Raw genomic sequence first — 13,462 nt, forward strand, 5'->3', positions numbered from 1 at the left:
CAACGTCGAACAAACCACGCAGACGCACGTTTCCCGATACGGTGATCACATGGGACAACCGTTCAACCAATCACGTATGTCTTGTAGGTAAGCGAGTTCATTCATCAGTGTCGCCACTAGATGCCTATAGAGGTACTCTTTTCGTTTCCTACCGCCACCAGATGGCTATAGTCTTTATATCTGTCACTTCACCATAGAATAGGTGTAGAATAGGTCTATCACTTTATGACATTTTTTATAACATGGTCTGCAATACCGACCTCACAAATCCACGTAGGAATAGTTGATTTTACAAACTTCGACGCCTCTGTAACCTTTACGTAATTCACTTTTTGCTTGCTAGATGGTGTGTGTGTATCGCTATTCAGTGATACAGTACGCTGCACTGATCTCAACAATTTTGATCATTGATATTTACTCGTCAGCTTGGAGATGATTTATATCAGTTTATGTTTTATGTTAGCTTTGATCGTCTTTAAAGCAGTGATGAATGCAAATAATTTGTATGTTTTCGGTACAAATTTGAACGTTTAAAATATGTACATACATATAAATTTATTAAAATTTTCTATTACGAGTGCAAGTTCATTATAAAAACAAAAATATATGCAGAAGCGTCCTTATGCCGGCGCAGTATAAACTACTTAGCTGCAAATAGTTGAAGCAAATAGTGTTAAAAATATCATAACGAAGCTATACAAAAATGCGTTGTCCGTCGTTCACATTGATATTGACATATATATTTCTAGCTTATATTGTTTATTCAATATATGATTTATCTTTACTGTTCGTAACACCGGCTTGTGAATACTACTCGCCGTGTTTAAAATCTTATCTAAGTCAGAAACGGCATTTGCAGTTGATAATTTATAGTTCCGTTAAAAAATATCCCTATGAAGGAGAGGCTAGATTTGTTGATGATATTAAAGATTTTAATTACACACATGCAAATAGTTTGTAAGTACATGCTTTATCTTATCAAAGTTGCATTACTTGAAACAGTCTAATAATAGCTTTATGTTTTTATATTTATATTATTTTATTTTATATCTATTATTTTTTCTTTCAGTCCTATAACTCTAAACATTCCACATGAAACACGAAACAATGGAACATTATTTTTGCATATTATTGTTACACCCTATTCCAAGTATAAAAGAAAGTTTGGACTGTTACGTCAGGTATTTGTAAAGCACATGCTGATGCTCTTTAGCACATATACAGGGTATCCCGGAACTGGTGGTACAAGCGGAAAGGAGATGATTCTACGTGACAAAATAAGACAAAAAAAATAAAATAAAATCTTTTAATATCTTCTATTACCAATTCTGGGGCATCCTATATTATATTCTTTCTTTAACATAAATCTATTTCAGGATCCAAATGCAACTCATACTATCATTGAGATGACTAAATATATGATTCCTGAAGCAGAGGCCTTTAAGTTGCTAAGTGAAAAAGCTACAATGAAAAAGACAGAAACCCTCAAGTATCCCGTGACACATATTAAAAGTCGGGTAACATTCACAGTAATGACTGAAGATGTAAACATTCCCCTACATCAAGTACCAATGGAGCTTATTAAGCGATTAAAGTATGCACAGATATAGTATTGTGTTACAATTATTAGTTTTTTTGCTTCTAAAAGGGATATGACTAGTTTCTATTCGTCTCTTTTCAGAATATTATACGGCAGAGAATATTTACCTATTGTTAGCAATGATTTTTTACAAACTCGTCAACACGATTTCGTGAAAATGACACCTCAAAATAGTACCATTAATGTTACATTGCAGTATTCTCCAATTTCCTTTGGAAAATTAAGACTGTCGCTACAGGTTGAAAACACTATGGAGAATTTAAAGAATCTAGGATTTTCTGATAAGGATGTGGATGAAGTAAAAGAAATTTTCGTTGATACTAATATATACATACTAGGAGGAACTTTTCTTATTGCAGCAATCCATGTAAGTATATTGACTAATAGATAGAAGGAAATATAAAATACATATAATATTACAATATTTTATGATACTGCAGTTGTTATTCGATTTTCTTGCTTTCAAAAATGATATCAGTTATTGGAGAAGAAAGGATAATCTTGTGGGTCTCAGTAAATGGACTGTTCTATGGCCAGCATTTAGTCAAACTATAATTTTTCTATATTTATTAGACCAAGGTTCCTCTTTGCTTGTCCTCATTCCAACTGGAATTGGTTCTATCATCGAGGTAACTAATACACATTTTTTATATTACATTTCTATTGTCAGATAATTCTTACTTACAATGTTTTAATATAATATTCTTTCTCAACAGATATGGAAACTGAAGAAAATGCTGAAGTTTCGACTTGATAACAGTCCAAACAATATAGCTGAAGTAAAAACAAGGGAATTTGATGAAGAAAGTATACGCTACTTAAATTACTTATTATTTCCTCTTGTTATTGGTGGAGCTGTTTATTCATTACTTTATCGACCGCACAAAAGGTAAATAATTTCCTGTAACATTACTTGAAAAGTGTACAAAAATTTAACAAACGATATCGCAAATTTTAGTTGGTATTCTTGGACTATTAATTCTTTGGTGAACGGAATTTATGCTTTTGGATTTTTATTCATGCTTCCTCAACTCTTTGTAAATTATAAATTGAAGTCAGTGGCACACTTACCATGGAGAACATTCATGTATAAAGCATTCAATACATTTATCGACGATGTGTTTGCATTTATAATTGTTACACCGACGGCACACAGAATAGCTTGCTTCAGAGATGATGCAGTGTTTCTTGTTTATCTTTATCAGAGATGGTAAGTTATATTTAAACAAAATATTCGTTCGCACATCCATGAATACCATTGCAGGTTGTATCCAGTGGACAAATCTCGTCTAGACATTTATACTACCGGCGAAGAATCCATTCATTTTGAAAATTTAAACAAAAAAACAAACTGAAATGGAACGAAATGAGATGGAAGCTCATATTTTATCGTTCAGTTTCTATTCTATATAAATCAGATTAATATTATAATTAATTAAGTCACATGGAATTAATAACTTGTTGATATATAAATACTAAAGTGCAAAATTATTCCTCTTGACATCATATTCTGGTTATATCAAACTGACTTTTAAAATTCTGTAAATACTATCAACATTGAAGCGAAGCATTTAATGCAACAGGTTGTACATATTTATACAATTTATGTGATTTATATTTATAAGCAGTTTATAACTGAATTAACATTGTTTTGTGATATTGCTGGTCTTTTACTAGAACTTATACAATTATGAGATTGAAGTAGCGTTCGCAATAGATCTCTTACAGTGATCATAATCGACAGATAAAATCCCTAATAACCTGATAAGGTATTTCTGATAATTTCGATTAATATATTTATTATTGATTGATTTGAACTTTATACGTTACAATATTGTAATATTTAGATTATACTGTCACATTCATCATACAGGAATCTATGTAAAATATTGCAAGGAACTGCAAGATCTTACGCATTCAGTTACGTTACGTAATAATCACGGAGTTCAATTTCATGTACAGTCTTTACCGTAAGTCCGAATAATCAACGTTTTAAATTTAAATAATACAGGTTGGATCGCTGAAAGATAAGATTAAATGTATATATAGGAGATATTAAAACAGGAATTCATGTGGAAAGTTGGTCAGACATTATTAATGGCAAGTGAAGTACTTTGAATATAACTTATCGTGTTAATTGATAAGCAAACAGTGTAAATATATATATCACATATAAAAGTTTGTACAGTCGCAGAAACGGTAGAGATGATAAAGTGCAGTTGAGCATTGTGTTTTTACGAATTAAGTATTTGCGAAAAGAGAGTCAAACTTCATTAAGGTATATATATGGGTATTTTAGGAAGACAAACGTTAATACGTACTTGTTAGTTATACTTAATTAACCATTACTATAAACTTAAATCTTAAAATGGAGGACATTCTATTCATCGCTAAAATCGTATTTTCTATTTTTCTTCCTTTGTGGCTATATTATTGTTTCACAACAATAATTAACAAACGATCAAATTCCAAACATGACGTTCCAAGTAAGTATTCGTTTATTTAAATAAGATAGATAAAGACGATTACATTTTACACTACAATAATAAAAATTGATTTTAGATTTTAGATTTTTGCTCAAACGCTGGTGGGCAGAGTGTTCTATTCTTATGAAAAGGAAAGAAAGGGTAAATTTACACAATCATAAAAAGAACTATTTGGAAAATTCGAGTATCAGGGATAAGAATGTAAGTATTATTTGTATCGTTATATTCATAACTTAGTACACGATAATATTAACTTTTATTTTAACATTTAGAGTAGCAATAGCTTGCTTTTTTTTGCCACGGATAAAAGGGGTAATTCAGTATTTGTTAAATTCTCTCAGAGAGGATTTAAAACTGTAGAAGTATCGCTACGTCTTACTACTTCAGAGGGACAGTTGTATGTTTTACCTGGTACAACACTTTTGTTTTTTTTTTTTTTTTTTTTATTACAAAAATTGTAATGCGACATTAAACTGGTAAACAATAATTTGGCTCTTTTTTTTTTTTAATAGCTTATCCTGATACGACGTTGATGAACAGTTTCAACCAGGAGTGGACAGCAGGTGGCATTAAAATTGAATTATTAGAAAGTCAAAAACGTTGGAGAATAATTTACAATGGCATGCTGAGAAATTTAGCTGATGGCGATGAATGTAGTGATAGGAACATTGAACATATTCGTCTGAACTTGCTGTAAAAAATAAAGCATTCATCACTATGTTCTGTTAATTTGACTAAAAATTGAGTAATTTATTTTTTTATTTAGATTTATTGCAAATTCTGAACCACTAAAATGGCCTGACAATTGGAGTTCTAGATTACATGCAGAAGCATTAGCTTCTGAACCATGGAGAAGTCCTGAATGGTTGAACAAAATGTATAGTAAAAACAAAAACATTTTCATAAACATTGCTTATTTAAATAGAATATAATATTTTTGTAATCGTTTTCTAGAAAGTTATTAGAGTATGTTGGTTTTGACCAATTTGGATCTATGTTAGGACAAATAACATACAAAAATGGACTTGTCTCTACATTGTATTTGCGCGGACTTCATCAACATCGTTGGGGAAAACATGAGTCTCATGAGTTTCACGAATCTGTTACCTTATATGGTATAATGCCTTGTGGAGCTATATACTATCTTAATACGAGTAGTACAAAACATAGTTTCCCACAGTGAGTTAACAAATGAATCAGTTTTCAAACATTTTTATCAATAATTTAACCAATCTCAATTACAGAATACTGTATGGTCAATTTAGAGATAATAATGAAATTGTACGTAAAATAGATAAGATAGAAATAAAACTACCTAATTTTACTCAAAAGAAATTTGATGATAGTTTGGTGTGTAAAATATCATTCACAGGTTTGTTTTACAGTTTCTATAAACATTTAACAGTAAACGATCAATACATAATCGTGATTTATTTAATTTTAGTCGCAGGTACAGAGTACAATATTTTTGCGAAGGGTATTCATCCAACAACTTTGTATTATGGTCAACCATGGAATTGGAAAAATACAATTGCTACTGCGGAATTGGAATTGAATGGAAAATCAGGTATCGTCATTGAAATGTTTCTGTATAATATCTATGTATATTATAGAGCGCTTAACTTATTTTCCAATAGGTACTGGATTGATACAATTATGTTGTCCCTATAATGGGCTGTATCAGACGAAGACTCCAGTAAAATTATTGCATATAAAACAACCCTATTCTTACATAGACAAAACAAATTATGTAGTACATTTCGACGATGCAAGGTGCCAAAATGAAAATATTGTCGGTGGAAAAGGATTTTCACTAGCTGTATTAACTTCTGTTAAAGACGCAGATGTGAGTAACGCCATACATGTCGCGGTTTTATTTTCCTATTGTATTTAAGTTCACGATAACGTTTTCAGTTTATTATACCAAGAGGATTTTGTGTGACTATCTTCGCACTTGATTTGCAATTACATTCGCATAAAAAATTACAGAAGGCAATAAATGATATTGAAGATGTTAGTGTTGGAAAAAAGGATGGTGATCTTGAAAAATATTGTGACGAGTAAGTTACGTTAATTGTCTTATTGTAAATCGTTGAATAGTTACTTTTTAAGTATTGCGAACATGTTTTTTTAGAGCGGTTTCTATTATTCAATCAACTTCTGTCGTGGATGATGTAAAAATTGCAATTTTAAAAGCAATAAAAATCTTAGAACAAGAAAATAGCAATGATAAATCAATTAAATATGCTATAAGATCTAGTGCTGTTGGTGAAGACAATGAAGAAACTTCAGCAGCTGGTCAAAATTCAACATATTTGGCTGTAGAAGGCATGGATAATATCATTAAACATATTGCTATGTGTTGGGCAAGCCTATTTTCATATCAGAGCGTTAAATATAGGTAAATAACGTTGAAAATGTAAAATCTTGTTAATTAGAAATATTTATTTATTAATTGAAAATGACTTGTACATTAGAAAAGAGCACGGCTTATTTATAAAGTCGTCAATGGGAGTTTGCGTACAAAAAATGGTAAATGCTGATGCAGCTGGTGTTATGTTCACCAGGCATCCTACTACCGGAGACCCCTCAAATATAGTCATTACATCTAATTATGGATTGGGAGAAGTATGATTAGATTAATATTCAATTATAGATCTTGAAAATCAAAGAGAGCTAACAAAAATTTTCTCGTAACATTTTAGACTGTTGTATCGGCAGCAGTTGAACCAGACACTATAGTGATTCATAAAAGCTGGAATAATAAGTTGACTGTAGAAAATGTGATACGAGGAAATAAAAAACAGAAAATGTCAGTAGGTGACGATGGATTGATTACGACTGAATTAAAGAACGATGAGAATGAAACGATTTCTATATCGGAGCAAATTGCTCTTCAATTAGCTACCATAGGGTTGAATCTAGAAACCCTTTTCAATAGTGCTCGGGATGTTGAATGGGCAGTAGTCGATGAAAAGATTTATTTACTCCAAGCACGACCAATTACCACTTTGTACTCATGGACAGAGTATGAACTAATGCACGAATTAGGTACTGGTGTGCCCTCTGATATTGATTTGATAACATTCGCCAATGTCGGGGAAGTGTTTCCATATCCAATGTCACCTTTGAATATTTCCATTATGTTGAAAGCATTTAACAAAGCAGTAGCGCATATATATAATCATGAACATGAATATTTTCTTGTAGTTGGTAATCGAGCAGCCATAAACTACTACAATGTAAGATGTATTATAAATATAACGTAACAAAAAATATAAAATGATAAACGTAAAAAACAGAAACATATTGCATCTTCTCATTATAGATGTTTCTGCGGGATCCCAGAAAGGAAATAATAATTTTGAACAAAGTGGTCGATTTAGCTTTGTGTGGAAATATTATAATTACGCCAGAAATACATAGAATTGCTCTTGAAAGAAACGGTGAAGCTGGTTTTCACCGGAGAATATTTTTAATATACAATATGCTAATGGAAATGATAAGGAATTCTTCGATGGAGAAAATTGCCAGAGAAACATGTCAAAATTTAATATTAAACCCAGAAGATTTCCACACTGCTTATAGTCTATACAATGAAATTAATCAAAAGCATCCTGAGTATTTAAAGGTAAGTTATCAAATATTGTAGACTTGATAATAATATGATACTCCATTATAGTATTATTAATGTTATATAATATTCTACTCATATTTAAAGATAAAAAAAGAAAATAATACAAGTGTGTCTTTTAGATTACAGAGTGTCATATGTATACATCCAGAGTTGGTATTACTTATCAGATATTGACGATGATATTTTTAACGAAAGGCTACAAAGACTTCGAACCAGAACACTTTTCAGATATTGCTTTGTTGCTAGGATCTTGTACTGATGTCGTTGGTGCCGAATTATTAACGTGGCTTGAAAAAATAGTAAAATATATCAATAAAAGTGAAAAGGGCGAAGAATTTAGGAAAATGGATCCTACGAAAGCTATCGATTGGCTAAAGATTAATTGTCCTTTAGCTGGTAAAGAATTACAAAATCTTCTTCAGGAACAGGGTCATAGGTGCATCCAAGAATTGGACTTTCTGGCTGAGCCTTGGTCCCTTAAACCTGAGAACCTTATTATCACTCTTCAGGTAAAATAAATTATTTAATTTATATAATTTTATATTATACATTAAAGTACAAAATCTATTTTATAAACAAATTGTAATAATTTTGTCAAGCTACTGACAGCAACTCCTGAAGTGAACAAAATGAAAAAATTACTTAGTGTGGAAGAGACAATAGCGTCTTTAAAAACACCAAAGTCAGCTGTCACTAAGTGGTTTCTGCGAAAGCTCATACCACATTGTAGAAAAGCTGTTGTACGAAGGGAAATAACAAAATCACTATTCGCAAAGGTTGTACATAAGTTCAGGCTAGCTTATAAGAAACTTGGAAAGCTAATGGTTTTAGAAGAATACTTACCAAATGAAGATCTTGTGTTCTTCCTAACGAATGAAGAAATAGGAGAAGTATTAAATCACCGGAAAGCTACACTTGTACAAAAGTAACGAAATTATTAACGTTATCATTTTCGAAATATATCATAGTTAAAATATATCATCTGATATGTTTTAATAATTTTTTATAGAGCTTGCCGTAGGAAAAAATTGTTTCCCCGATTGAACGAATTGCGCTACCAAGAACTTAATACTGGTATGCCAATTCCGATTAAGGTAAATCATTCTATTTTATTTGAAATAATGTGATTAACGATAAGTAACTAAAAAATAATGTTTTTACTTTGTAGAATGTTTTAGATACAATAATAACTGACGAACATGTTAAGATTCAAGGGCTACCGGTATGCGGTGGTTCTGCACTTAACAGAGCCTGTGTAATAACAGAGTTTGCAGATACGCATAAGATACAGCAAGGCGATATTTTAATTACTTATGCTACAGATATTGCTTGGAGTCCATACTTTCCATTACTGAGTGGTATAGTTACAGAATTGGGTGGACTTATAAGCCACGGCGCTGTTGTAGCTAGGGAATATGGATTACCCTGTATAATCGGAGCTAAAAGAGCCACGGAAATGTTCCAAACAGGTACAGAGAATTGTATATACCCTTGGCAGTAAAATTAAAGGATCACTAATTTTGGGCCAAAAAATTGTTCATGCTTGAACTGCTACAACTTTGTGAAGAAATCTCACAACAGCGGGCTTGGGCTCATTTTAAAGCAAAATTACTGATTCTTCAATTTTATTGCGAAGTATATTTTTAAAAGTAAATTGTATATAGAAACAGATTAAGATGCAAATGTGTGTTTAGGTGATACAGTATTACTGGTCGCAGATACTGGCATTTTGCAACTAGTAAAGAAGCATGACCAAGAAGCAATTGTAGAAAAGAGTTCTGAATAATGCTTGGTTAATTCAACTCAATATATTGTTGTAATAAACAACTTTTATTATCATACATATTACGCACTTTTCTTTTTACAGCTTTACGTTTTAAGGTATCATTTATTTCCCCGAATGTGATAATGGTAGATGTGGAAACTGAAACAAAGAGTTGTAGTGTAGAACTTTACATAGAAATATAATATCCGAGGTTGGTAATTACCATTTACGATTAGTTTCATGACCAATTACCATAACTATACAGTAGTAATGCGGTCAGGATCTGCTGCTGTTGTTGCTATTTTGTTTGTTGTATCACGAGTAAGACAAGATAATTGCAGCTGCATCGATGTTGCTACTTTCGATAACAACATGTCGATTCGCATACGGTCTTCTTTGCTAACGGGTAACGGTATTGCGTCTAAAGCCTCTTCAAAAAAATTCCTACCAATCAAACGTTCCATTAAACACTACTACAAAGTTAGACTATCAACGAACGAATGAAGATAATTACTTAGCTCTAGTTGTACTATAAGATTGCAAGGTATTTCGCAAAAGTATGATATCGGTCCGTGCTTGCACGATGCCGGCGGGTCGAAATTGAGTCACGCATGACATAAGCCTCGCAAGTTCTTCTGCTACAGTTTCTATAATATGAGGTAGTACCTGAGGTAACAGAGCGGGTGCAACACGGCGTACCTATAGTAATCATAGTAAAAAAAATCGTGCTAGTTCTGAAAGTTAAACCTTATTTTGAAGTAAAATTATAAGCGATACTCACTTCTGCATGAACTGCAATTAGATTTGCTAATATCTCTTGCGCGTATGGTCTCACATGAGTCGGTTCAGTTTCAAAATCCCACTCTAAGCCACCCAAATACATGCTTGGTTCAATTGTACCAACCAGTGGATCGCAACGACGCTCTAAATATGCGTCTAAGACAGCAGTATCCAATGTTTCCAATTGTGTCCAATCTGAATTCCATCCAACTGCGTTCGATAAGGTGGGATAATCCATATCTTTCAATGCATTTTCAATGTTTGGTAGGACAGTGTTCAGCGTATAACGAATATTACTCAATGAAATTAAAAGGCATTGCTCCCATGTCTGATAAAAAATTCAGAAGTAACGCTAAAATATAGCACCGATTTCGAGAGATGCTATAAGTCGCATTTTTTATCACGACATAATAACTGTGTCAATGATCAGTTTTATATTCTGTCTTTTGTATAACGAAAGACTTACTGGGCCGTGATGCTTATTGCTCTTGCTCTTACAACCAGAAGGAGAGCCAACTAATTGTGAAACCGATTGTTCGTCGTCGTCTAAAGCTTCTTCGCAACCACTAAAGGCCAATTGTTGTAAACATCGCGCAAACGATGTGAACAGTGTTTTGATGGAGTTATAGTATAAAAGCTGATGGTTAGGATTAGCAAACAATGCTCCTTCTCGAGGACCACAAGCAATTACTGTGTCTCGTGCTCGTTTTGTAACTCCGATAACCATTTCCTCGAACAAATATGGCTGGTTGAATTTGAAAACTGAATATTTAGTACGAACGTAAAGTATGAACACAACATTCTGACGTTCAAGATTAAATAATTACCACTTTCGTCACACCACCATCCTCGTTTAAATATTCTATCTGCCAAGCTTCTTTTTTATACAAAGCTGAAATGTTTTCTGCCGTTTGTTTGAGAAGAGCAGTAAAGCACTGCAATCTGTTTAAAAGATCCTTACGTTATTTAAACAAAAAACTATAGAATACCTTTACAAAAAACATTGTACCTTAAATCCAGTATAAGTTTTCCAAAAATGTCCAGTGCATCACTTGGCAAATCCAAATGAATTAACGAAGCATACATTTGTCTAATCCTGCGTAGAATATGCAAAAGCCAGATTGCATCTAGATCATTACTGAATGTATTTCTCATGGTTTCCATTGCATGTTGCATGCTCGATAACACTAGATTCTGCATCAGAATAATGCGCGATACAAATTAAATCTTCCGATAATTTTAGTCTTACAAACATTTTTATCGATTTAAGTTACTTTGAAAGGTGTTTGCTTCTCCACATCCACGGCAACATGTAACTGTCCAGTAAAATAACTCTGACCTAATCTCCACAGGTCAGGTAATTGTTCAACAATAATATCACAGACTGCTTCGATATATGATATTTGTGGGGGAATATCAGTTCCATCGTTTTTACTCAGTTTTATTTGTTTATTATTTTGTGTAGGTTTTACTTTGCTCGACTCATCTCCGTTTGAATTATCCACTTCCAAGTGTTCTTCTATACAGGCAGTAATGCTTTTCTTCAAATAATTTGCATGGGAAACTGCAAAAAATATTTATTAGTATTTTATTTCATATAACAGAATTGATATAAGTTTCAAACAATACGAATACCTATGGCATCCCAAGCTGGATCTCCCTCTGCTTCCAAGTTAACAAGATTTCTAATTATTTTTTTATGTTCCTCTAAACTGAAAGGCATTTCTTGAAGCTTGTTCCTTAAAAATGTTTTTAACATTTCAATTCGATTTTCAATTTCTTGTAACACTTTTTTAAAAACTTCAACCTCTGTGTTTTTGAATAAATTTTTTACTCTTGTATAGTCATTAATTACGAGATCGTAATTACCCCGTTTTATGTTCCTTTCTATATTAATTGGCATACAAAAGAGGAATTTATATCTTTGCATTAGAGTCAGAGCATTTCTTGTTGCATCTGCTCTATCTCTTCTTGCTAATACATCATCAAATAATTTATTAGCCTCTGACATGGACTGTTGAATAGCTTTTTCTAATTTTTCAGTAGGGTCACTACCATAACTTTTTATGTCCATTTCAAACTGTTCTTTTAATGACATTATTGTATCTAATTGTTCCATTACTGATCCTACATTAGCCTAAAAAATAAATGAAGTATTAGAAACTAGACTATAGCAATTAGAATTGATTTTAGTAGGTAAATTTAGTCACTTTTAAAAATGATAATTGACCCTCCTTTTGAGAATTCACTTTCCTCTTAAGATATGTCAAGCCAGCTTTTAAGTCTCCAAACGTCGTAGCATGATGATGTTGCAAAAGAAACCATCCTGGATGAAATTTTTCACTAGTAAGATCTCCACTGCCATCGCCGAAAAGTTCAATTAATTCATCTTCAGGAAATTTTTTGCTGTAAAAAAAAAAAAATATTGAAACCCTTGTATTAATGGATAAACATGTATCAAACATACTCATTGCCCTCCACGCTTAGACCCAAAGGGTCTTCCTGTTGATAATTTGTGGGAGAAAGTGTCCTTCTTCCCCATACAAAACTCTGCATAGGAGCTTCTTCCACCCATACTGCAGACTCTTTCATAGGACCTATAGTTTCGTGATAACCACGAAATTGTACCGTTGACGTACCTTGTCCTCCACTACGAGTAGTTACTATAATGTCTCCGCGACCTTTACAAGGCCCGGATCGGGCAATAATTTTATTGCTAGATTTCCATTCTGCTGATAGAAGACAATCGCATCCACATATAGTTAAACCTATTTGCATTAAATGTTACAGCAATAATGAAGCTTTGAAGAAATAACATGTTTTACAATAAGCTTTCTAATCATAACCTATGAGATCCTGAGCTTTGTTTCCAAGGAATTCACCGCGAACTGTTACACGAGTTCCTGGTGGTCCTTCTTTAGGCGATATTCCTGTCACTACCGGTGGAGGTCCCATCCTTTCGATTTTACTTCAATACAAAATTCCTTCTACTTGAATGTTCATAAACATCGAAGATGTATAATTCTAATCATGATCATTGATCGAGAAAGTAGATTCTAAAATTCTTCTAGAATCTAAATAGTTAACGTCAATCTAGACATCCCAGATGCAGGAGTGTATAATCAGAGAAAAAACTTATTTCTGCCAACCTGCTAACCTACAACAGATTATCTAACATTACCAAACGAAAATGA

General features: G+C 32.6%; 3 protein-coding genes across 14 annotated transcripts; 2 read left to right on the forward strand and 1 right to left on the reverse strand.

Moving 5' to 3' along the window:
- The first annotated feature begins 527 nt into the window (after positions 1–527).
- LOC143184361 (lipid scramblase CLPTM1L) lies at positions 528–3,091 on the forward strand. The gene is made up of 8 exons (XM_076386541.1): positions 528–957; positions 1,070–1,181; positions 1,377–1,594; positions 1,682–1,967; positions 2,041–2,229; positions 2,317–2,489; positions 2,559–2,810; positions 2,865–3,091. The coding sequence occupies exons 1-8, from the start codon at positions 704–706 to the stop codon at positions 2,953–2,955; spliced, it is 1,575 nt and encodes a 524-aa protein (XP_076242656.1). The 5' UTR covers positions 528–703; the 3' UTR covers positions 2,956–3,091.
- On the forward strand, positions 3,041–9,566 carry LOC143184359 (rifampicin phosphotransferase-like). 10 transcript variants are annotated; one of them, XM_076386530.1, is made up of 21 exons: positions 3,219–3,369; positions 3,474–3,570; positions 3,650–4,086; positions 4,163–4,287; positions 4,359–4,497; positions 4,599–4,779; positions 4,853–4,963; positions 5,041–5,265; positions 5,331–5,458; positions 5,531–5,653; positions 5,724–5,932; positions 6,001–6,146; positions 6,221–6,487; positions 6,564–6,714; positions 6,792–7,328; positions 7,415–7,717; positions 7,843–8,232; positions 8,323–8,648; positions 8,733–8,817; positions 8,892–9,192; positions 9,418–9,566. In XM_076386530.1, exons 3-21 carry the CDS (start codon positions 3,969–3,971, stop codon positions 9,507–9,509), a joined length of 3,957 nt encoding a protein of 1,318 aa, XP_076242645.1. In that variant the 5' UTR covers positions 3,219–3,369; positions 3,474–3,570; positions 3,650–3,968; the 3' UTR covers positions 9,510–9,566. The 10 variants fall into 10 exon arrangements, with proteins under 10 accessions (XP_076242644.1, XP_076242645.1, XP_076242643.1 ...); XM_076386529.1 differs by lacking the exons at positions 3,219–3,369; positions 3,474–3,570 and adding an exon at positions 3,041–3,183 and having other exon boundaries at positions 3,612–4,086; XM_076386528.1 differs by having other exon boundaries at positions 3,219–3,818; positions 3,900–4,086.
- On the reverse strand, positions 9,535–13,455 carry Sec5 (exocyst complex component secretory 5). Of its 3 annotated transcripts, none has more exons than XM_076386540.1 (12): positions 13,115–13,455; positions 12,736–13,036; positions 12,479–12,674; positions 11,904–12,405; positions 11,543–11,832; positions 11,278–11,462; positions 11,096–11,210; positions 10,735–10,998; positions 10,270–10,596; positions 10,003–10,187; positions 9,712–9,932; positions 9,535–9,647 (listed from the first exon to the last, which is right to left on the reverse strand). In XM_076386540.1, exons 1-11 carry the CDS (start codon positions 13,221–13,223, stop codon positions 9,746–9,748), a joined length of 2,661 nt encoding a protein of 886 aa, XP_076242655.1. In that variant the 5' UTR covers positions 13,224–13,455; the 3' UTR covers positions 9,535–9,647; positions 9,712–9,745. The 3 variants fall into 3 exon arrangements, with proteins under 3 accessions (XP_076242655.1, XP_076242654.1, XP_076242653.1); XM_076386539.1 differs by having other exon boundaries at positions 9,741–9,932; positions 10,735–11,013; positions 13,115–13,453; XM_076386538.1 differs by having other exon boundaries at positions 10,735–11,013; positions 13,115–13,453.
- Positions 13,456–13,462: the final 7 nt, after the last annotated feature.

The sequence above is a fragment of the Calliopsis andreniformis genome, chromosome 10 (genome assembly GCF_051401765.1).
Source record: "Calliopsis andreniformis isolate RMS-2024a chromosome 10, iyCalAndr_principal, whole genome shotgun sequence".
Lineage (NCBI taxonomy): Eukaryota > Metazoa > Arthropoda > Insecta > Hymenoptera > Andrenidae > Calliopsis > Calliopsis andreniformis.

Excerpts from the sequence above, each read along its gene's own strand:
- LOC143184361 (XM_076386541.1), top strand. The coding sequence starts at position 704 with ATGCGTTGTCCGTCGTTCACATTGATATTGACATATATATTTCTAGCT. Across the intron at positions 1,595-1,681 it reads GAGCTTATTAAGCGATTAAA|AATATTATACGGCAGAGAAT; the intron begins GTATGCACAGAT and ends GTCTCTTTTCAG. Across the intron at positions 1,968-2,040 it reads TTCTTATTGCAGCAATCCAT|TTGTTATTCGATTTTCTTGC; the intron begins GTAAGTATATTG and ends ATGATACTGCAG.
- LOC143184359 (XM_076386529.1), top strand. The coding sequence starts at position 3,969 with ATGGAGGACATTCTATTCATCGCTAAAATCGTATTTTCTATTTTTCTT. Across the intron at positions 7,329-7,414 it reads CAGCCATAAACTACTACAAT|ATGTTTCTGCGGGATCCCAG; the intron begins GTAAGATGTATT and ends TTCTCATTATAG. Across the intron at positions 7,718-7,842 it reads AGCATCCTGAGTATTTAAAG|ATTACAGAGTGTCATATGTA; the intron begins GTAAGTTATCAA and ends TGTGTCTTTTAG.
- Sec5 (XM_076386539.1), bottom strand. The coding sequence starts at position 13,223 with ATGGGACCTCCACCGGTAGTGACAGGAATATCGCCTAAAGAAGGACCA. Across the intron at positions 13,037-13,114 it reads CAAAGCTCAGGATCTCATAG|GTTTAACTATATGTGGATGC; the intron begins GTTATGATTAGA and ends TAATGCAAATAG. Across the intron at positions 11,014-11,095 it reads ATGGTGGTGTGACGAAAGTG|CCATATTTGTTCGAGGAAAT; the intron begins GTAATTATTTAA and ends AAATTCAACCAG.